The 23998-nt window shown below is 49.9% G+C and overlaps 1 protein-coding gene across 2 annotated transcripts; it reads right to left on the bottom strand.

The window, feature by feature from the left end:
* Positions 1-6: 6 nt before the first annotated feature.
* On the bottom strand, positions 7-23970 carry KCTD10 (potassium channel tetramerization domain containing 10). 2 transcript variants are annotated; one of them, XM_006098312.3, is made up of 7 exons: positions 23853-23970; positions 18279-18492; positions 7438-7607; positions 4799-4888; positions 4434-4486; positions 3400-3595; positions 7-2641 (listed from the first exon to the last, which is right to left on the bottom strand). In XM_006098312.3, the coding sequence occupies exons 1-7, from the start codon at positions 23967-23969 to the stop codon at positions 2447-2449; spliced, it is 1035 nt and encodes a 344-aa protein (XP_006098374.2). In that variant the 5' UTR covers position 23970; the 3' UTR covers positions 7-2446. The 2 variants fall into 2 exon arrangements, with proteins under 2 accessions (XP_006098374.2, XP_014319459.1); XM_014463973.2 differs by having other exon boundaries at positions 4799-4885.
* Between the last annotated feature and the right edge of the window lie 28 nt (positions 23971-23998).

The following is a 23998-nucleotide window of genomic DNA, read 5'->3' as shown; positions in this document are numbered from 1 at the left end:
CTTACGTAGAAGCATTATATATATAACTTTATTGTACATTATGTCCACAAATGCTTGCACAACATACAGTGACGACTTCTAAAGCTTACAGCATCTTTTTCCATAGCACAGAGAAACAGAAAGCTTAAGGACACACAGATGTGTAGAGAGCACCCAATCCAAGAGTCGGGCTGCGTGTTCCCACGTGGGCCCTGAATAGCTGCTGGGAGGTACACACACCTATTAGTAAGCAGAGGGCTGGGACCTGCCCAGCGACCAACCTGCTAAGCCGCTGCAGGAGGGCGACAGAAGGGGCTATGCCAGGGGCCGTCTCGGGCACAGGCTCCGGTACCACAATCAGGTGGCGTAGTTGAAAAAACTTGATTACAAGGGACCAAAAGCTGTTCACCCCTTTCACTGTAAGCTATTACAATGTAATAAAACTTTACTCTTTACCAGATCTTAGGCCCGTGTTTTACTTGGATGGTTCTTAAGCGTAAATACTGACTTGTTTGCCCCAATGCCAGCATAAGAAAAATTAGGTCCTCATAGAATATACTGGGTAACAGCTGGGCCAGCCAAGGCCCTCTGTCAGCTCATGGCCATGCAGCAGCATTCACCTGGAATGTCGTAGGGACCTCTCCTATCCCAGGGGAGCGGTTGGAGGAGAAGTGAAAGGAGGGAGACAGAGACGGCCAGAAACATTAGGTCATCAGGTGGAGAAGCCCAAACAAATCACTTGTTCCACAAACGTACTCTTCGTGTAAACATTTAAAAACAATGTATTTGATGGCTTTTCCATTCCTACAGGAAACATGAGAACTGACATTCACTTTAACTTTCTAGAAAAGTTCAACCCAAACGGTAGGGTTGCTGTTGGAACTCGAACAGTATAAAATATTTAAGAAACATTTTTTAAGCCCCCCTTTCCTTAGCACTTAATAAAATCCGAACGGCTTCATGCGAAGGTTCCCACACAGTTTAAAAAGCATCTACCCAGTCCTTGATTTTGGGGTTGTCACCATTGTTTAAAGGTTTATTGGAGGCTTCGCTGCTGGATACAAAAGGAAGGCGTACAACTGTCGCAAGTAGGGCAGTGCGTACAAAGTCGAAGCTGTAAAAACCATTTCAAAATATAAACTCGTTTTTTTGGACGACATTGTATCAGAGGCTGCCCATATTAATACCTTTGGTATAAAACAGTAACGTTTCCCTTGAAAAGTGGACAAAACCACCCACTACCTTACACACGTTCCTATCACCTTGTAACTACTCTACCTAGTCTAGTCTCAACCACCGACACTAGTCACATCTCACTTCTGTCCCTGACAGGCGCAGAGGAGACTGGGAGGTAGGTACCGAGAACGCCCATCCCCCACATGCACACCCCCCCGTCACAGTCACACACGTCCCCTGAACACCATGAACACTAACCGGACCCAAACGATCTGCACATCTTACTGACAGCCACTCCATACATGTCAAAATCAGAGGCAAAGACACCCAAGGGGTCTCCAGGTGATGGCTACGTTTACAGCAGGCAAGCTGCCCCGAGGCTGCTGGTGACGGTGGTCCCGCAGGGATGCCAGGCTGGGGCCACACTGAGTTTCTAAGCAAAGGGCAGGGCACCTACTGCGGCAGTCAGCCCAGCTTAAGGGGGAAGGAATGGATCCCTCGGTTTGTGAACTGTGCCCACAACCAGGCCAGATGGCCTTCCTGGAAAGCAGCGAGGCCACAAGGGCGAGCACTCACTACCAGCACAGCCCTGCCCTAGCCAGAGGTGTGGGGCCCACCAGGCACCAGACCACAGACCAGCCAAGGTAGCAAGAGGCTTGTCCCTACACAGATCAGGCACCCAGAGCTACACGAAGCCGAGCAGGTCCCGCCTCCACTGCCACAAGCTGCAGTTATCTACCAACACGCTCTGGTCATGAAGTCCTGCTGCAGAGTGGACTTCTAGCAAAGCCGCCTGGAAAGCGTGCAGGCACCAGCCAGTGTGCCGGGGCGGGAGGATGAGGGACAACGGAGCCTGAAGACACCCCTGGTGGCCACCAGCTGCAGGACCCCTCAGAGCTGTCACACTGAACCCCAAAGGCAACGCCATCCAAGAAGCTCCAATAGGTAGTCAACATCCACAAAAATAAATACTGCAAACGAAAGTCCTCACATACGCTTCGTACGCATTCACACTTTTCCTTTGAGAACCCAGCGGGCCTTCCAGGTTCTCACAGAAAGTAGAGCCCTTGGACATAGCTTGTCAACAACACGGGAGCATTCACCTGGTACAAATCAATTCACCTTGTCGAGAAATATCAAAATCATCTGGTTTGTTACAAAAGTATCTCCAGAGTCCAGGGGAAGTGGAAGGTGCCTGGGAGCCTGCAGGGGTCAGTGTAGAGTGGGGAGGAGGGAGGAGAGCTCGGGTCCGCTTGCCTGCTCACTGGTGGAGGTGGGCATGGTCGTCAGGTCACTTGATGTGGATCCGCCGCACACGCTCGATGCGCTCGCGCTCCCGCTCCTCGTCTTCGTCCAGGTGGTGGGAGCGCCCAGCCGCCCCACCCGTGGCCTCCAGGAGCGCATTGTCAGGTCCACGGCCATCCTGGGCCTCATACAGCAAAATATTCAGGGTCTCCTCATAAATCCGGGCCTCAGGGAACTCCACCTGCATCCCCACGAGATACAGGCAGGTGAGCGAGCATCACACACGGACCGCCACCGCCACCCAGTACTTTCAGGCTAATCAGCCCCTGGGATTCCATTTAAGCCCAAGGAGAGCAAGGAAACAGAAGGCCTAATGGGCACAGGCCCGTAACAGCTCCCGCAGCACGCATTAGCTTTGCAGAACGGCGCAGAGACAGAGGGGAGAGGGTAAGTACACTGGTTTGGAGCGGGTGATATAAAACTAGATCCTCAGAGTCCAGAGCAGTGAGGGGGTCATGTGCTCGGAAGGAAGTCAACAGGGTAGGAGCTAAGGATGCTGAGTGGGCCTCGTGAGGGTGGAGGGCTGCTCTAGGTCAGGGGGCCGGGGGGGACGGACAGATGGCAGCGAGTAGACAGAAAGCCAAGGTCAGGATCTTGAAGGCAGCCCTGTTGCTCTGATGACCGGGACGGGATGGGGCCGTGCTGGTGGGAAGCGTGCTGTGGGGAGGATCAGGAAGCGCACAGGCAGCGTAGGTCACTGAAGCAGGAGGCAGTGCTGGCAGCGGCCACGCACGGGTAGTGGCATATGTGAGTCAACACTTAGGGCAAAGGAACTGAGGTGCAGCGAGGCTGCCCCTACATGCTGGGTGGCACAAAAGGAGCGCCATTTGGATTCTCTAGGACCTGCGTCTGCACCTTAGCGGGCCCAAAGGACAATGAAAGCTGTGCAAGTGCACACGCCAGGTTAGCCACGCAGAACCGTCCGCGCCAAGCCCTCACCTTGGTCTGCTTCTTCTCAGTGGCATAGACGATGGAGGTACAACAGACCTCAGCAATCTTCCGGCCCTGACCATAAAAGGACCAGCAGCAGATTTCGTCCCCGATGACATCCTTTATGAACAGGACCCGTCCGTTAAAGCGCAGTGATAGCTTATCGAAGAGTTCAATGTTTTTCAACATATTGTCGTCAGAATTGCTGCAAAAGAGCATTTGGTAAGGTGACCACAAGCGGGTGATAACCCTGCCACCGGCAGAGTGTCCACACACGGGGCCCATTATCCCTGCTACCACGAGAAAGGCACCAGTCCCCACTGCTCAGAGAAGGAAAGAGAGGGCCTGAGAAAGTGGGTGATTACTTGAGGCAAAAAACGAATGAATGGCAGAGCCAAGGCCTCAAAAAAGACAGCTCCAGCCGCTCAGCCTGAGCTCCTAGTCAGTGTGCTAGAGAGGCTGCTATGCTGTGTGCAACCACCAGAGGCGGAGCGTGGAGAGCACGGGCCTGCGGGCACTGCGCCAGGTGGGGCATGGAGGACAGCCCAGCAAGCACAGGAGCGTCAGGATGGAACTGCCGAGGTGACGCTCTATCCTGCTCAGATTACGGGTCTTGAGTAACTGCATCAGGTCCCCCTAAGGTCCCTCAAGTTCCTGATTTAGAGTCACAAGTTCCCAAGGGCCACCAGGCATTCTAGAAACCTGGAGATATTGCTGGTGGGGAAATGAGGAGCGACTGCTAATGGGTACCAGGTTTCTTTTGGAGGTCATGAAAATGTTCAAAAATTAGGTGATGGCTGCACAACCTGTAAATATACTAAAAACTACTGAATTACAAACTTTAAAAGGGTGAATTTATGGTACATGTAAATTTTATCTCCTCTCTAGCCTCTCCCTTTCTTGCCATCTACCTATCTGGCTTCCTCGAGGTGCAAGGGGCCCCCTCATCTGGAGGGAACAAGAGGAGCCGGGCCCGCTGGTGTGAGCGGAGGCTTTCCTAGCGAGTACAGAAGTACAAAAGTCTTTTCTGGCTGGCGCCTTACCTGGTATATGAGTATTTGTTGTTACTTCTGTTGTAGAGTAACTTCACGGCTGGCTGCGGGTTGATTTAAAAAAGGAAGAAGAGGGTTACTTGGAGTGCAGATGCCATAAACCACTGGCTTCCCGTAAGGCTGGCCCTGCCACCAGGCCGAAGAGGCAGACAGCACAGCCTGCTGGCCGGGCCGGGCTCGAGAAGGAGACTGTGTGCCCCAATGGCAGGGAACACAGGATGAGCCACAGGTTCCCATTCTTAGCCCCTTCTCGGGTCTTCCTCAGGCAGTTACACAAGTTCTCATCTCAAAACGTGTTCAGAAGAACCTCTATCATCTCCAATAGCAAGAAGAGTGCCACGGGGCCTCCAACATACCTTGTTTGAAGTCGCTATAAGTTTCTGTTCTTCTTTGGATGAGGTGATAACAGGAACTTTGCAGAAAGGCTCATAAGCATCTTTGTTCTGCTGGAACAAAACGTGCTTTCAGCCGAGGAGGCCTGCCCTGCACTGGGTTGGTTAAGCTGGCCCGCGGGCAAAGGCAGGCTCTGGCGAGGGCAGATGGGCAGTCATGGTGGGAAGAGAGGAGGATTCTTACTACCAGTGAGTTAGGATGGGGGCACGACCAGGAGTCGAGTTCTCCAATGAGTCTGCTATTTGGCAGCTGTTATACTCCAGGTGCTCAGGAAACAATAAGAATGATGACACATTCCCACAGCCCAGGGAGCCACTCAAACATAAACCCTGAACATGGTAGATACACATGACTGCATCAAAGCTCCCAAAACCCCATGGCAATGACTGCAGAAGAATAAAGAAAAGTATAAGCCTGTAAGAAAAAAAGAATGAGAGACGTGAAGCCAGCAGACAAAAGACATAAACAATCTAAGGCTGGAGAACAGATCACAGATGAGCGATAAGCAAGGAGGAAGCCAGAACCTAAGTCAGCAGATGGGAAAGGATCCTGGAGATTTTCAAAGAACAGCTCTCAAGGCTGGTGGGCACAGGGCAAGAGGGGAGGCTCGCCCGCCAGGTGGCAGAGCCCCTTCCCCAGCCTGGCAAAGAAGGTCCATGTTTAGGTGTGTACAGGACTGAGTTGCTATTCTGAAACAGAGGGACTAAATGGTGAGGCACCCCCAGCCCCCAGGCCCTTCCCCCCTCAGATCCCAGACGGCAGCCAGTCGGGCTTATCCCCTCGGCAAGAGAGGAGGATTCCTCCACCAGGAACTGAGCTGCCCAAGAGGCTGACAGATCTGAGACGGGGGTTCCCGCTGGGAAAGCCAGCCCATCCTTCACCACTGAAGCCCACTGGACAACAAGGACCCCCCACAGTCACACCGCTTTTCAGAGCTTCCTCTTAAATTTCAACAGGCCAAGGATCATCCGATTGTAAGTGCAAAGCCTCTCAAACATGAGACCAAACAAAGAGAGAAAAAGTAAGGGAAGGAGTCAGACGATGAAGGCGGCAGAAAGAAAACCTCCAACACCAGCATCATCAGACAGACGAGAACAGATTTTTCATCCTATGAAACAAGACCAGCTGCTACATAAACAAGAGCATCGGGGAGCAAGAAAAGGCCTTTGAAGTTAGAAATGTGACAGCAGAAGTAAAACAGTCAACGAAAGGGTTGAAAAGATAAAACTGAAAAGCAAAACAAAAAACAAACCCCTGAGAAAGTAGAACAGGAAGATAAACGTAATAGAAACTGGGCGGAGGTCAGTCTTGGAAGTTTAACCTCAGACCAATGGAAACCACAGAAAGGAATCCAAAGGGCATGTCTCCAAGACAAAGATGAATCAGAGGCACTGCGGTGTCCGCACCTGCCAGCAGGAGACTGACCTTCCTGAGGATTTAGGGCTGAATTAGGGAGATGTGCTCAGAAAACCAAGCAAACACAACGGTGCAGCCATCACCAGTCTGGCAAACTGAAAAGCTACACGAGAAAGGAAACAGTCATTGTACACTCTGTGGCTCAACTGTTAACAATACCGACATCCCAATGCACGCTCTGAAAACCGATTTACCAAAACTGTGATAACCCCATTGGGAGAACAGGAGGAGAAATATGCGTAAGTTTGGCAGTGGCTGGGGATGGTGGTAGTGCATGAGCTAAATCTGAATTTTCTATAGCCATCTCGTAAATAACATTGAAAACTGAAATGCCAGTAAATAGCAGTATAAGAAATACGAAAGTAAATAACTATTGAAAGAATTAAAAGAGGCTGCCTGTGGGTGGGGGGCGGGGGAGGATGTGAGGGAGAGAGGGCATTTGGTGGTATTTTTTACACCAACCTTGCAAAACTAAGTGACTTCTTAAATGATGTATGTGTATTACTTTAAGAACCATAAAAATGAAATAAGAGTTACAGACTGGGGGTAGAGGTGGTATGTGGAAACAGTTCCTGAGGAGCAAGGCTTGATGGGTAACTGGTCCACTGGGGGCCAGACAGACATGTGGCTTGGGAGAGGCCCAAATAAGAGCTTCCCGTACACAGATCCAGTTCCTGTGACCACCCAAAGGGGCTCTCTGACTCTGCCATGTGGGAGCTTTGTCTGACGTGAATGGCCACCGGCTATGTGTGGAAGCTTTGTGGTTTCATAGAAATGTTGCTGTCACTAGACTGGACCCTGATGTCCCTGCCCCAGGTCCAGTTGAGGGGGGGAGGTCTGTGTCTGCAGAGATTATGCTAGGCTCCCAGCGAGAACTCATGGGTGAGAGTAAGTCCTAATGGGCCCAGAAACCTGATGAAGCATTATGACCCAGGCTCAGCACTAAAGGGTTTCGATGTACAGGTGAGAGGATCCAACACCATGGAGGCGGAATAAGCCAGGAAGTAGTTAGGCGGCCTGAACATTACAGAGAAGCCTCGTGGGTCGCTCTGACCCACGGGGAGAGGCTCCAGGCTAACTCACTAACCCTCACAGAAGACAGGGTGGCAGGAAGCACCCCATTTTGCAGAGCAAGGCAGGTGGGTCTGGGCCTCGCCCCCTGATGGGAAGGAAGGGTGATGCTTACTTGCAGGGCTGCCTGGCACTCTTCCACCAGGCCCTGGACCAGGTAGTACTTGGCTTCTGCCAGCAGCTCCTCGATCTCCCGGCGGCTCTCCGGCAAGGGCACTGCCCCGTCACGAAGGTAGTTGAGTATCGTACCAAAGTGCTTCCCACAGCGGTCAATGAGGATCCAGCCTGCAGCGGGAGAAGGAGGAAGGGAAGGGCTCATTACATGGGCACTCCTCTCTGGGGGGCCCTGAGGAGAACTGGGGTGTCTCCTGGCTCCTTTTGCCTCCGGGAGGGTAGTACCACAGAGAGAGTCACCAGCAAAAGGCTGACCAGGCCCTGGCTAGAGCGCAGTCACAGCCTCCAGACCCTGCTGGCGGGGAACAACCACACGGGACTCACCTGGTCTCAGGCTCTTGAATGCCAGGGGCCCTGAGGTCTAAAAGCACATTTCTTTAAATTCCCTCAAAACCCCTTACACGAGAACATCTCCAGAGGGACCTAGACGCCACACTTGGATAAAATGCGTCCAAATGACCCGAACAATAGGGAACGGCCCATGGAGTGAAAATATCTACTCCCTCTTTCTTTCTTCTTTTTAAAACATATGTTCTTATTGATTTTTAGAGAGAGGGAAAGAGAGAGAGGAACATCATTGATCGGCTGATCCTGGACGCCCCCTACTGGGGACTGAGCCCACAAGCCAGGCATGTGCCCTGACCAGGAATGGAACCTGCAGGCCAGGCTCTAGTCCGTCTTTCTACGAGACTTTTTCTTTCTTGAGACTTTTTCAGACTTTCAAATAGCAGAGCCACTTCTAAGGAAGCAGAAGGCTCCCTCTCTCAGCCTTGGACCTGTGGTTTCTGAGAGTGACACCAGCATCACCATAGGAAATTCCATCCCTAACTCCCCACACACTTACTGGTTAGTGACAGCAATTAACTGGAGATAAAATGGTGAAGGAGACAGCAATCAGAGAGACAGAGCTGCCCTTAAGCAATGCAGTCTAACGGGGGCAAGGGGGTATTTTTCCATATCAAATATGGAACAATCCCTGCTGCCCAGAACCAGGACAGTGAAACATTCTTAGTGGTAAGGCAGGGTGGGAAACCTTTTTCTGCCAAGGGCCATTTGGATATTTATAGCATCATTTGCAGGCCATACAAATTATCAACTTAAAAATTAGGCTGCTATATTTGGTCAAACATTTAATTAATTCACCCCTCATGCCTTGGCAGGGCCAGACCAAATGATTTCTCCGGTCTGATATGGCCCGCAGGCCGGACGTTCCCCACCCCTGGGCCGGGCCAGGAAGACAAGCCCTTCCACTCCCCAGTGCCCTCTGCAGCCTCAGGGCTGGCCTGCTATTCCTCCCCTAGAGATGCCATGGGTTTGCAAAATTACTCTACTGAAATGCAAATGTCCTGGGGAGTGGAATTTGGAAGGGGAAACAGGACTGGAACAAAGACCATGTGTGTCTGGGTAGAAAATGTAAAACTAGAAAGAAGCCAGTCTGGCCTTCCCAACCAGCAGGGCAGCCCCAGGCAAGGTGCTTCACCAGGTCGCCTGTCCCTTGTTACAGGTGAGAAACACCAATGCATGAGGCAGCTGGAAGGTTTAAACAGAAACCAGTAACCTTATGCCCCCCCCACCTTCTTTGCTCAGTTCAGGAAAAGGGGCCCACATTTCCACTCCGAACACCACTGTGCCCTGCTCAGACCCCCAGGCCCTGGATCAGTGGCAGAGGCCAACAAAAGCCAAGAGCAACGAATGCACCTTTTTCATATCCAGAGTCACATGTCTGCTCACCTCCCCCACCCGTGTCAACCAAACCCAGCCCTGCCCAAAGCCCTCTCCTGGTTGCAGCAGACCAGTCGGTAATCTTTGCAACAATCACCAGGAGAGCTGATAAGAAGGCCATTTCCATGCTCTCCTCCTGCAATTCCTCAGCCCACACTTCCTGGGCCTTTGGTCTAATCTCATCTCTCTAGAACCTTCCACTGGTATTTCCACACAGCTATGGTTTCCTAACTGGGAAGAACATGGCAGACACAATGCAAAGGTGCAGCTGGAGTCCCACGCTGGCTTCCAGGAAGAGAGGGATATCCGTGACCCTGACAGTGTCTGCTGGACATGACCCAATTCTACAATCGAGACACGAAGTTTAGACTTAGTATCTGTTATGTAGCTCAGGTGCCTGAGGGGGCCCGGAGCAGGCAGGATAAATGGGTGCAGGTGGGCTGTACTGATGGCTGACCAGAGAGACCAGAGAGCAGTGCGCTGCCCCGTGGGGTATTGGGGAAGGAGGGCGGGCTCTCCCAGCTCCAGCTAAGAGTGGCCAGGCAGAACTGTGGGTCCAGGGCAGGGTCCAGAGCTGCGTTTCAGGCAAAGCCAAAAATGCAGATTTTTGTGAAATCTGATTTTTAAAGACTGGTAAACTAGTTTTTTAAAAGCCTGTCATTAATGCACTGAAGGGCAACCAAACGCATCTGCCGGCCACACTGGGCCTGTGGGCCACCAGCTTATAACAACCTCTATGCTACCCTGGAGCTAGTGTTGTTCTTCCAACAAGCTGACAAAGTATGGAAAGACAGTGTTATCTTCCCACAGATGAACCCCGAGGCTCAGAGGGTTCAGTGACACTCCCAAATTGGGGAGGTAGAACTAGACAACAAAAAGAAGAAGAAACTTAGGAAAACTACTTTCAGGGGAACTGAGAAGGCCGGTGAGGGTGAGACAAGTGGAACCTCAGTCTTTGAGAGAAATGGCAACCACCTCAGCCCAGCGGCTCCGGGAAGAAAACGTCCCATTCTGTCTTTGTCACATGGACAACTCAGCCGCTTGGAAAGCGCAAGGGCCCTTAAGATCAATCAAGTGATTCCAATGACTACGGACTGTCGCAGTTTCCATGAGCGAATGGGCGGACCGTCACACTGGGCTCCAGCTCAAGAATGCCGTCAGGAAATGCTTGTGGCGAAGGAATCATACTTTGGACAAATAAGGGCAAAGGAGCCAGGCGCATTCCCCATGAGGTTTCAATTAGCATTCTGAATTTAAAGTATTTTAGTTGCTTTCAAAGCAGGAATCTGTCCCTTTGAATCAGCCTTGCACATAGAAAAGCAAAAGTCAAGCTTGTGGGCGTCTTTCCTGCTGCCACAGAGCACAGGGCCGTGTAGGAAAGCCGTGCACAGCGGGGCAGCCCGGGCCCTTGGACGAGGCTGGGGATGTGAACGGGCAGTGAGGCCAGAGGCTCTGGGATGGTGTGACACGCAACACAGCACAGGGTTAGGAGCGTGGGCCTGTGTTGGAAACGCAGGTCTGCGTACTTGCTGGGTGACGTTAGTGTTCCACTTGACCTCTGTGTCCAGCAGTTTCCTCTCCTAAGAATGGTGCCTCCCACGGCTGGCATAAAGGTACGATAAGGGAACGCCTGGGGAGTACACAGCACAAAGCTGAGTCTATTGCCAGCATTCAAGTTAGGCCTCTGATGACAAGCCCTTTGCACATTTCATCATCGCTGCCTGAGAACGAAGCAGCATCTAGAGGCGGCGGACCACCCCCAGGAGGGAGTCTGTGTGGCTTTCAGGTACTTGGAGGTAGGCTCCCCTCTCCCAGTCCCACCAGCACCCCATGTGCTTCCCTCTCCTTTTCCTCCCCCACTTCCTACAAGGAGCTTTCTCGGACCTAACTTGCCTGATTGTAAGTCACCTGAGGGACTTGTTACAAGTTCAGATTCTCGTCCTCGTTCCGAATCAGAATCTCTAGGGCAGGATTTCTAAGCCTCAGCACTACATTTGGGGTTGGATACCTCTGTTATGGAGGGGCTGTCCTGCACATCATAGGGTCCTCACCAACATCCCTGGCCCCTACCCACTAGATGCCAGTAGCACTCTCACCCCCAAAGTGTGACAACCAGAAATATCTCTGGACAAATGTCCCTGAGGGATCCAATCATCCCTGGTTGAATACCACTGAGGTAGACAGGAGAGCAAAGTGGAAAAAAGAAAACACATAAAAACTGAGGCACCAAAACACACCATTTAAAAACCTATAAGAGTCAGATTTATGTTGTTTATGTTTATATAAAATAAAACCATAAAGGTATAAAATCCAGAATGCACACTTATTTCTACAAAGCAAAAAGGAAAACGGGAAAATGTGTAAGATGCAATCAGGCAGCCATACGATGAAACACAAACAAACATAAAAAGATGCTCAACCCACTAGAAATTAGGAAATGTTAACTAAAACAACAGAGTACCATAGCATAGTCACCAAATTGGAAATAATTAGTAAGTTTGACAGTGCCCAGTGTCGGCAAAAATTCAGACCTCTGTGGGGAGTGTAACCTGACACAATTGTTCACATCGAATGGAGCTGAGGATGCTGCTACCCCCAATGCCACCCCTGGGAATGAACTCTAGGACAGAGCTCCCAACTGTGTTTAAGACCTTACTGCTGCAGCCCCAGAGGCGGCTGGGTAGGGCCTGGGGAGGTCAGAGCCCCTTCATTTACCAAAGTAAAAATATGATTTTCTGGGTGTCCCTTGATGTGGCAAAGGCTGGGAAGCACTGGCCTAGAGAAACGCACACATGCCAGGGAGAGTGTTCAAGAACGAGAATGTTCCTAACGGTGGACACTAGAAACAATCTAAATAATCATCAACAGAATAGGAATTGAAGGACAGAAGGGACTGACATGAAATATTCAAAGTTATGAAAAGCAAGGACCTACAATCAAGACTACTCTACCCAGCAAGGTATTATTTAAAACTAGAGGCCTGGTGCACAAATTCATGCACGGGTGGGGTTTGGCTGGCCGGCCTGATTGGGGCCAGGGGGCAGGTGCGGCAGGTGGTTGGCCAGCCGGTCCCGCCCCCTGGTCAAACTCCCAGTTGAACTCCCAGTCGAACTCCTGGTCGAGGGGACAATTTTCATATTAGCCTTTTATTATATAGGATTGAAAGAGAAAAAAAGCACTTCCAAGATAAGAAAAAAACTGAAGGCGTTCATCACCACCTAACCAGTATTACAAGAAATGTTAAAGGGATTTCTTTAAGAAAAATAAATAAAGAGGAACATAAATATATAAATCATAAAATGGCAATAAATATGTACCTATCAATAATCACCTTAAATGTAAATAGATTAAATGCTCTAATCAAAAGACACAGGGTAGCTAAATGGGTAAGAAAACAAGACCCATGTATATGCTGTCTACAGGACACCCACTTCAGATCAAAAGATACACTCTGGAAGTACAGGGATGAAAAAGATATTTCATGCCAATGGAAACAAACAAAAAAAGCTGGGACAGCAATTCTTATATCAGACAAAACAGCAACTTTAGAACAAAGGCTATAATAAGAGACAAAGAAGCACACTGCATAAACAGTAACAGGATCAATCCAACAAGAGGATATAGCCCTTGTAAACATGTACACACCCAATGCAGGTGCACCTAAATATATAAAGTAAAAATTGATGGACACAAAGGGAGAAATCAGTAGTAATACAGTCATGGGGGGAACTTTAACACCCCACTGACATCAATGGATAGATTTTACAGACAGAAAATCAATAAGGAAACAGAGGCCTTAAATGACACATTAGACCACATTGACTTAATTGATATTTCCAGAGCATTTCACTCCAAAGCAGCAGAATATACATTCTTTTCAAGTGCACATGGGACATTTTCTAGAGACCACATGTTAGGCCACAAAACAAATCACAGTAAATTTAAGAAGGCTGAAATCATAGCAAGCGTTTTCTCTGACCATAACGGTATAAAAATAGAAAATCAAGTTCAAGAAAAGAACTGAAAACACACAAATATATGGAGGCTAAATAACATGTTACTAAACAAGGAATGGGTTAGCAATGATATCAAGGAAAGAAATCAAAAGGTACCTTGAGACAAATGAAAATGAAAACACAACAACCCAAAAGCTGTGGAACACAGCAAAAGAAGTCCTAAAGAAGAAATTCATAGCAACACAGACCTACCTCAAGAAATAAGAAAAATCTCAAATAAACAACCTTACCTTATACTTAAAGGGACTAGAAAAAGAACAACAAACAAAGCCACAGGGAGTGGAAGGAAGGAGATAAGAAAGATCAGAGCGGAAATAAACAAAATAGAGTCTAGAAACAATATAAAAGGTCAATGAAACCAAGAGGTGGTTCTTTGAAAAGATAAATAAGGTTGATAAACCTTTAACCAGACTCATCAAGAAAAACAGACAGAGGACACACATAAAATCAGAAATGAAAGAGAAGTAACAACTGATACCACAGAAATACAAAGAATTATAAGAAAATATTATGAACTATATGCCAACAAATTGGATAATCAGGAAGAAATGGATAAATTCCTAGAAACATACACTCTTCCAAAACTGAGTCAAGAAGAAACAGAAAATCTGAGCAATTACAACCAATGAAATTGAAGCAGTAATTAAAAAGCTGCCAACAGACAAGTCCTGGACTGGATGGCTTCACCAGTGAATTTTACCAAACTTTCAAAGAACTAACACCTATTCTTCTCCAACTATTCCAAACAATCAGAAGGAGGGAAGACTCCCAAGATCATTTTATGAGGCCTGCATTATCCTGATTCCAAAACCAGATAAGCACTCTACAAAGCAAGAAAGTTATAGGCCAATATTCTTGATGAACACAGATGCAAAAATCCTCAACAGCCCTAGCTGGTTTGGTTCAGCGGGCGGACTGGAAGGTCCCGGGTTCAATTCCAGTCAAGGGCACATGCTTGGTTTACGGGCTCAATCCCCAGTAGGGAGCATGCAGGAGGCAGCCGATCAATGATTCTTTCTCATCATTGATGTTTCTATCTCTATCTCCCTCTCCCTTTCTCTCTGAAATCAATAAAAATATTTTTAAAGATCCTCAACAAAATATTAGCAAACCAGATCCAGCAATACATTAAAAAGATCATACACCATGATTAACTGGGATTTATTCTTGGGATGCAAGGTTGTTCCAATAGCCACATATCAAGTAATGTGACACACCACATAAACAAAATGAAGGCTAAAAATCACATGATCATATCAATAGATGCAGAGAAGGCATTTGATAAAATCCAAAGGGGAAACACTAAAAGCACACTTCCCGTAAGATCAGGAACAAGGCAGGGATGTCTGCTTTCACCACTCTTACTCAACATAGTACTGGAATTCCAGCCACAGCAACCAGACAAGAAGAAATGAACGGTATCAAAATTCGAAAGAAAGAAGTAAAACTGTCCTTATCTGCAAATAACATAATACCGTATATAGAGAACCCTATTTTAAAAAACTACTGGAACTGATAAATTCAGTAAAGTAGCAAGTTACAAAATAAATATTTAGAAATTTGCTATATTTTTATACACCAATAAAGAACTATTAGAAAGGGAAACTAAGAAAACAATCCCACTTACAATTGCATTAAAAAAGAAAAAGAATACCCAGGAGTAAATTTTACCAAGGAGGTAAAGGACCTGTACTCAAAAAATTATAAGACACTGAAAAAAGAAACTGAAGATACAAATAAATGGAAGCATATACCGTGCTCATGGATAGGAAGAATTAACATAGTTAAAATGTCCATATTGACCAAAGCATTCTATAGATTCAATGCAATTCCTATCAAAATACCAATGGTGTTTTCCATAGAACTAGAATAATCCAAAAGTTTATATGAAACCACACAGGACCCCGAACAGCTACAGCAATATTGAGAAAGAAGAACAAAGTTGGAGGTATCAGGCTACCTGATAACAAACTATACCACAAAGCTATAGTAATCCAAACAGCATGGTACTGCCAGGCCAGTGTGGCTCAGTGGTTGAGCATCAACCCATGAACTAGGACATCAAGATTCGATTCCTGGTCACGGCACATGCCCAGTAGGGGGTATGCAGGAGGCAGCTGATCAATGACTCTATCTCATCATTGATGTTTCTATCTCTCCCTCTCCCTTCTCTGAAATCAATAAAATATATATATGTATTTAAAAATATATATTTTATAAAAGAGTAAGTATGAATCAACCAGGCAGACAGGGAAGGAAATTGTAGTCACCATGTGAAGACCTTGAGGCAGGAGGTCGGTAAGCCGCGCTAAGGCAGGTTTCTCCAGAGTTCCTCGCAGCACTCTGCCCACCCCACCCCCCAGGCAGGACTAGAGCCACAACGGACACTTCCATTTGTGGAGTCTCTCCGTATGAGAGGCACTTGATCAAGTGCTTCCTAATCTCATTTAAACCCCATAACAACTCTGAAGAGCACTACCTTCGAGACTTGGAAAGGAGGAAGCAGGCTCAGAGAAAGTCACTCACCCACTGTCACATGACCAGAGAACAGCAATAGTCTAAATGAGCACAATGCTCAAGAAATCATGCCACCATGTTAGCTATGGCTGTTGGCAGGACCCAAACCCAGGCCCATCTCACTCCAGTGCCCGGGTTCTTCTTGGTTTAGGAATTACATGCACGTGGTGCAAAACTCAAATAGGCTGAAGGGCACGGAGCCCACAAGAGTCTGCCCACCCTGGACTCCACGTCCCTCCCCAGGGCAGCCAGCCCCTCAGGCATCCTTTAGAGATTTCCAGCAACAGCTACACACACTGCTCTGGGCCTTCAGAGCCCGGCCCTTTAGCCACAGGCTCTGCTGCTGGACTCACTTGCCGGGCTGAGCTGCACCTGTAGTTTCAGCCCGTTTGTGGCAAACTCTGCTGCAGCTGAAAGCCTTCCTGGGTGAAACTGAGATTCAGCAAATTTTCCCTATTTCTGGGCCCAACTATGTCCTTGAGGTAACAGAGGCCATGGGTCGGGCGGTGCAGCGCACTCACCAACAGGACTCTGCCTGGCACAGTACAGGATGGAAGAGCAGACACCCTGCCGGACAGCCCAGCTCACAGGGCACCACAGGGCTTCAGCACGAAGCCAGCGGTTGAACCCTGAGGTTGCCATACTGAGGCGACCTGGACGGGGGGGAGGGGCGCGCGTTGGGACCACACGAAGCCACAGAGAGCAGCTGATAAGAGCCAGCAAGGCCTGGATTCAGGAGCTTTTGAGAAAGCATTTAAACAACACCCATACAATGCCACTTTGTGTGAGCTTTGCAAGGGGGTCTGAAGGCTGCCGAGTGTTAGGGAAATGGAAACAGCTGAGGATGGAGTGTCAGAGGCAGCACTGCTTCCGGGAGATGCTGGGCTTCCCAGGAAGCGAGGGGGAAGGACATCCTGTAGCAGCTCTTTAGAAGCCTCGGCAGGCGCCCTGCTACCACTCCCAGGCATCTCCCAGGTCCGGGACAGGTGAGCTCGAGGACGCTGTCTCTTTTGGGACAAGTGTCAGGCCACCAAGGTGAGGCCTTCCCAGGAGACAGGCTTCCTCTTGGCTTTGGAAGCGCCTGGGCGCTTTTCCTGAGCCCCACCGGAGACTGGGTAGGGCGGAAGAAAAGCCACAACAATCCTGGGCTCTCCGATAAGGTCTGTTTCCTCCTGCAGCTCGGGTGCCATTGTCTTGATTTCCACAAATACTCTGGGCAACGCTGGGTGTGGCACGGCGAGGAGATCCTCCCACTCATACAAAGCTCACGTTTATTTTGAGTAAGACACAGGCAGTTCTGGAAAGCCAAGTTCATGGGAAGCCCAGGGACGGAACGGCAGCCTCGCCCTCTCCAGGGCACAGAGGGAAACACCCAACCAGCGACAGCCCACGTGAGCTCAACCCTCTTAGGATCACAGAAAGCACTGTGCACACCAGCCAAGGACCCCCAATCCCACCTCCTGAGTGACAACTCACCCACCATCTCGGGAACCACTGCCCCTGGAAAGGCAGGGCATCAGCACAGAGGCAGCCTGAGACAGGTGAGCTGGGTCAAGCCAGGCTGTGGTCTGGCCTAGTCTCAAGCAATCTCAGGCCAAGGAATGTAGGATGGGGCCATTTTTAAACCTCATGGGACCTGCTCCCTAAACCCAGCCAGGTAAGGACGTTCCCCTTTGTCAGGTGCTCTTTGACGTTCCAGGAAGGCAGGAGTAGTTATGGTAAGATGACTTTAAACAGTTCTTTGCCTTTTACTAACATAATTTTCCACAAGAAAGAAAAGTACCGAACGAACATATGTATATTGAATATTTACTATGAGCGAACAGCCCCATGAGGCAGGGATCACTGTGCCCATTTCACCAGCTGAGGGAAGTGAGACATCAACAGCTTAACCACCTTGATTAGGATCACCAGCTTCTACATGGGGAGCTGTGATTCAATCCCGAACCACCCTGATTAGGATCACCAACGACTAAGTGGGGAGCTGTGACTCAGCTCTGCTTTTCTAGGCTTCCCTCGAACTCGGTCTGTGAACTCTGCCATGGCCCCATCCCAGGAGGACAAGTGTCCAGAGAAAACGCTAATGACTCACACTGGAACTTCTCTCTGAAATCAGAGACCCATCGCTGCGAGAACAGGAAGGGAACCAACTAGGGTAGCTAGTCCAGCCTCCATTTAACAGAGCTGAGGCCTGGAGCGGGTTTCTCAAAGTTACACAGCGAATCGACAACTTCACACAGCAAATCAATAAGTAAGTTGAGACTGTGAGTCCCTGTCCAGCTGACTCTTCCTCGTCTCGAGGTCTCAGCTGAAATGCCACTTCCTCCGGAAAGCCCTCCTTGACCACACCCCCCAGACTAGGTGGTCAGTCTCCCTGTTATTCCTCCTCAGGGGTCCCTGCACACCATGAGAACACTGAGCACACCGTGCGACCTGCAGCTGTGCGACATTTCCTGGGGTTTTCTGAGCTAGAAGGAAGCCCTCAACCACAAGCATGTATGTCCCCAGTGCCTTGAGGCTGGCTTACCTTCACTGTCGGTGAGCACTTCCATCCGCCCGCTGAACATGGCCTTCAGCATGGTGTCCTGCTTGGTCAGCGTCTGCATGGTGGTGTAGTAGAGGGCGCCGCCCACGTTCAGCTTCACATACTTGGAGCTGGGGCTCGTGCCCTTGAAGGAAGTGGTGCGGGTAGCAGCCGCTGGCACCGCTGAGCTCACCACACTTTCTCCTGACATCTCTTCCTGCCAGGAAGAAGACACAAGGTCACCAGGGTCACGGCACCAGGTCTGGTTTACTTCTTTCTGAAAGCACTGGGCTGAATCTGGCCTCCAGATGTGTTCTGCTTAGTCCAAATATATTCTGCATTGAAAACAAACTTCACTCTCAATGTTGACAGCTCAGGAGTTCACAGAAAAATCTGGATTTCTGGCTTCTCTTAAAATCAGAGGCCAACTTGGCCAGCAGGGCAACAGCTGGTGGGAGTTGGGGTATTGGCTTCCCCTGGCAAGACGCAGGTATTCCCCAATCTGCCCCCAACTCCACCCAGATGGCCTCATACACTGGCCTCACCTGCTGACCCGGTAGGTACAACTCTGCCACAAACTCTTGTGTTATGAGGACTTCCTTTCTACCCACTAAACAAACACACTGGCTGCAGCCTGAGGCACTGCCCAGGTCTCTCTCCTTATCGCCATGCACACCAGACAGCCACCAGTGCCGCCTCTCAGCTGAATTACAGATGAAATGAGTTTTTATGAACGTGAGTAGGATCCCAACTACCACTCCTAATACTTCCTATAGAAAAAAAAGTGTTTCTGAGGACTAAACAGACATAAGAACTCTTGGAAGCAAGTTACTGCAAAATTATTATAGACTTCCTATACTAGCGCTGCCCAAAACAGCGCGATCTGATAGTCTCCGTAAGAACACTGCCAGCTCTCATGTACGTATCAGAGAAATAAATGAAGGCGGTGTCCAGATTTCAGCAGGCGCAGGAAAGGAGACTGGTACCTAGCACATGTGTACTCAAAGGAAACATTTCTTGAATGAATAGGTAGGATGCCTGAGTATTTACTAAATATGGGGAATAGCACTGAGGAAGTGGCCCCAACAGGACCTGGCCTGACACCCCTTCTGGGCCTTGGTGTTCCCTACGAACATGAACAATCCCACAGCACACGGCCTCGGACAAGGCCATGGATAGATCAAGGACATAAATAAGACCATTCCATAACTGCCTGAATACAAACACAAGACCATTGTCCAAAACACAAAAATGACCAAACGTCCCCTTATCCTGGCTAATATCCTGCTGCCTTTCTACCAACTCGAGTTTCAGCCCCATTCCATTCTTCCCGCCTTCAAAATAGGAATTACAGAGGCCCAATCACAGAATCGGCCCTGCTTCCCGACAGCATCCAACCCAGAGCAAAGCCCCGCTCCTCTGAATCCTCCCCCAAACCCTTCAAGGCACGCCCAAATCCTCTGGGATGCCGAGTTTTCCCTCGATGCATCAAGGACAAAACTTCAACTACAGGTATGCTACTGGTGCTACTGCTAGAAGGCACTGACGACACAAAGCTTTTACAAATACTCTGATACTGGTAAAGAATTGTGTTTTAAATTCTTTATGCCTTTTTTTTTTTAAATCCTCACCCGAGGATATTTTTCCCATTGATTTCTAAAGAGAGTGGAAGGGAGAGGGAGAGAAACATCAAAGAGAGTGAGAGAGACATCAACTGGTTGCCTCCCACATGCATCCCTACCTGGGCTGGGGAACCTGCAATGGAGGCAAGTGCCCTTGACCAGGAATCGAACCCTTGACTCTTTGGTCTATGGGCCAAAGCCCTAACCACTAAGCGAACTGGTCAGGCCTGCCTTTCTTTTACAGATCTCTCATCATGAGCTTACAATTTTTAAAACACAAATGTTATGTTTTTCATTGAAATAAGGAACTGATAGGTGGCCACCAGCCTTCGATCGGTAAGAGAGAGGCAATGGCCAGTCCTTTCAACTGTCCCTCCAAAAGGGTGGCCTGGAACTCACCCCCTGGGAGGCTCCCGTCAGAGCTCGCAGAGTGGCACAGAGGGAGAGCGGCCTCTGGAAACACAAGGGTTTCCTCAAGCAACAGTAAAAAGTCACAAGGGGGCACGTTCTCAAAAGCTTGGGCTTAGCTCACCTGGGGTCTCTGTGGCCAGAGGCCAAACATCAAAGGAAAGAGGCCCGAGGCAGTGCTGACCCTTTCCTTCTAGCTTTCCTTTGAAGTCAGTCCTCAGAGACCGACACTAACAGTTACCACCAACCACGACCCATACCTCAGTCACCTCCCAAAGTGAGTTGGTGACGAGCAAGCGAAGGGCGTGGGCGAGCCCATGGCTTTATCAATGGCCACCCTCAGCACGTGCAGAACTATGACATATAAACTGAAAAAGGAGGGCCCCTTCTTTAGAAAATACAAACAAGCTCTGAAAAGACGGGAGGGGACCTGTGGCCATGGGCTGCGGTTTGGAAGGCAGACCTGACCTGAATTGAAGCCGCCAGCCTTGCCAATTACCAGCTGGGGGAGCCTGGGTGAGTCATCTGAGTTTAGTCTGGTCTGTCAAATGGGGACAACAGCGGCGCCTGCCTCCCAGGGCTGCGAGGGACGCACAGAGCACTCAGCACTGTCCCTGGCTCAGAGCGAGCACTCAAACACCAAACACTCAAGCGACGACTATTCGACTATTCGAGAACGCCCTCAGCGTCTCAAATTATCTTCTCTTTCGAAACTGGTTCCAGCTCTATTGACATCCGACTGAATTACAAGAGATAAAGGCAGAAACCATCCCGATCTGGATTGAGACTCCAGAAAAGACAAAGAAAGCTCCGAACCTTCCCGGAGCCCACTCCTCCGAAGGTCAAAGGTCGGTTACCTCCACAGGAGAGGCGCTAGGAAGAAAGGTCTGGCCGCTAGGAAGAGGCTCTGAGCTGCGGAGCTGACGCCACAAGGCAGGAGACAATAAGCCTCTCACGGCAAGCCTCCCCACAGAGGACTCCCCAGTCATCCTGGTTTTAACAAGTTTCAAAGGTTGGATTTCATGTTTGATGAGGTTAGGGAGGTGGGACGGGAGAGGAAAGTTGGTTACAAGAAACAGAGAGGTAACTGATACTGGAGGTATTGGTTACTGATTCCATTCAATCAGCAAAGGAGTTTATTCCAGTTAGATGGGTAAGTCAAGGCTTCTCTCTTTTCCATCTCCGCTGAGTATACTGTTGCTGATTCTAAAGAGTAGCCCTGCACTTGGTTGCCCATCGGAACCCCCTGGGGAGCTTAAAATAATACCCATGCCTGGGCCCTACACGTGGGAAACCTGATGTAACTGGCCTGGAGGTGTGGCCTGGGCAACAGACATTTTAAAAGTCCCCCAGGTAATTCCAATGTGCAGCCAGGACTACTACCCACTGTTCTAAAAAGCCCGGTGTATCTTAATGAGGCTACAGTGAACTTCATGGCCTTGGAGAAGCTTCCGGGCCTGGGTGAATTCCTGACCATACATAAAAATACACCAAAGCATCATACACAAAAGCAAGCCCCTACTTCACAGCCTCAGAGGCACAAACAGGAAGCAATTGTATGCACGCTTAAAAAATAAAAGTCAGCTGAACAGGAAAACCGCTGGCTTCAAAGGAGGCCCAGGCAAGTACAACAGGGACAAAAAAGGCACCAAATCCCTCACCTGTACACGTTTTCTATACAACTCTCTGTAGACGGAGTATGTGTGGAAGGTTTGGTGGAGAGTTTGGTAAACCTGAACAGCAGTTCGGTTTCATTACTTCCCATGTGATGTTCAGACACGTGATTGAGCCGAGCCTCAGTTTCCTAACTTGTAAAATGCAGTTAAAGCCATACTCTTCGCAATAACCCCCAGGAATGAACAGTAAAGTCCTTAGTGTCCTTTTCCTTCTGCCCCTCGCGCTTCCCTGCAGACCAGAGATCACAGCCCTGGCTGCACTAGCATCACCTAGGAATGCCGAAACATTCCTCATGCCTGGGCTTCACCCCAGAACCAGCCATCAAATTTGGGGAGGGGAAAGGAGGAGCGTGGCAGCTCAGAAACCAGAGTTTTAAAAGCTCTTCAGGGGATTCTCATGTGTGGCCAGAGCTGAGAGCCACAAAGCTACGATGTTTCAACCGGCTAGATCTAAGAGTCGCGACCTTGATGCTAATTATACAACGTTCTCTGAACTGAGGGCATTTCCACAACTCAGAAAAGCCCGTGGTTCCATTTCAACCGAGCTACATTCCATCAGCCACGCAAGGGCGGCATCACTTTCCCCCGAACCCTATGGGACAGCTACTGCCGAATTACACTCTCTTCCGGCGACTAGCACACCAACTACTGCTGGCCTATGTCTCTCGAGAGTCTAGGGAGGAAAATGTCATCAGTCCCACTTTTGGAGGGAGAAAATTAAGAATCAGAACTCTGACTCCCACTCTCATGCCCTTTTCATTCTATAGCCCAAACCAAAGAAAACAGAGCTTTAATTCCCTGGAGGGCTTGTTAAAACAGATGGCTGGGCCCCACCCCAGACCGATTCCATAGTCTGCGGTAGGGCTTGAAAAGGTGGCCATTTCTAACAAATCCCAGCTGGTGCTGCTCTTCGGGTTTAATGCCCTCTTCCCCTCAGGTGGCCCTCATTGGACGCGAAATGCAGCAGACCACATTCAGGTACGCGCTGACTCCTGCTTCCTCAGCACTGGCCTTGGGATTCACTCCTCTTCCCCAAGGACTGCACTGCCTAGAGACGCAGGCAAACGAGTGAAACGAGGGTCTGGGCTGACCTTTGCTCATTCCCGTCCCGGGACAAAGAGCTATTCAGAGGGCAGACTCTCGGAGGAGCCCGAGCACACAGACACCCCCCACGGCTGGGGGACCGCCGGTGAGACACCCCGACTCCTTAGGTGTGGCTACCTGGGGTCTCAACGGAAGTGACTGCGCAGGACCCAGCCACAGGCGCCGGACCCCGCGGGGACGGGCCCCTGGCACCCTCCACGGAGCTCCTAGCGCGGAACGCACACCCGCCCGCCTCCCTCCATTTCTCTCCTCCAATCGACGGCGTGGTCAGACGCACCTGGAAGCCCGTCCCCACTCCCCCAAAACCAGCGACTCCCAGGACCACTTCCCCAAACTCCCCGTCCTCTCATAACCCACCCAGTCTCCTTCACATCGCCCCAAGCCCTAACCCTCCATCCAAATGCCCGTCTTCAATGACATCTCTTTGTCCTCTTCACCATCACCCACTCCCACGTCTTACAAGCACTCGACTCTGAGACATCCCCCACCCACACACATATCTGCCCCCCGAGCCCAAATGCCCTTTCCCGGCTTTCCAAAAGCCAGGGACCTCCCCAGGCCCCCACCCCAGCCAATTTTCCACCCAATGCCCTTCCCCCACGCCCGGCCCGGCCTCGCCCCCATCCTACTCCCCAAGTGCCTCCTCCCGGCCGCGACAGCCCCTTACCCCCCCACCCCCTTCTGTCGGCCCTTTCCCCCTCTTCTCTGGCTCTGCCCGCTCCCTCGGCCGCCCGGAGCTCCCAGTCGGTGGGCACCGCCCTCCTTACCATGAAAAGCTGGAGGACGCCGGAGTCTCCCAACCTGGACTGAAAGAGGCAGGAAACACCCAGCTCGCGTGAGCCAGGGGCGGAGGCGGGGCCGGGGCGGGAACTTCCGCTGTCCATACCTCACTTCCGCCCCGCAGAGGGCGCTT

Source organism: Myotis lucifugus, unplaced genomic scaffold (assembly GCF_000147115.1).
Source record: "Myotis lucifugus unplaced genomic scaffold, Myoluc2.0 scaffold_229, whole genome shotgun sequence".
Lineage (NCBI taxonomy): Eukaryota > Metazoa > Chordata > Mammalia > Chiroptera > Vespertilionidae > Myotis > Myotis lucifugus.
Note: the sequence above shows the minus strand (reverse complement) of the source record. Positions and strands in the feature narration are given on the sequence as shown.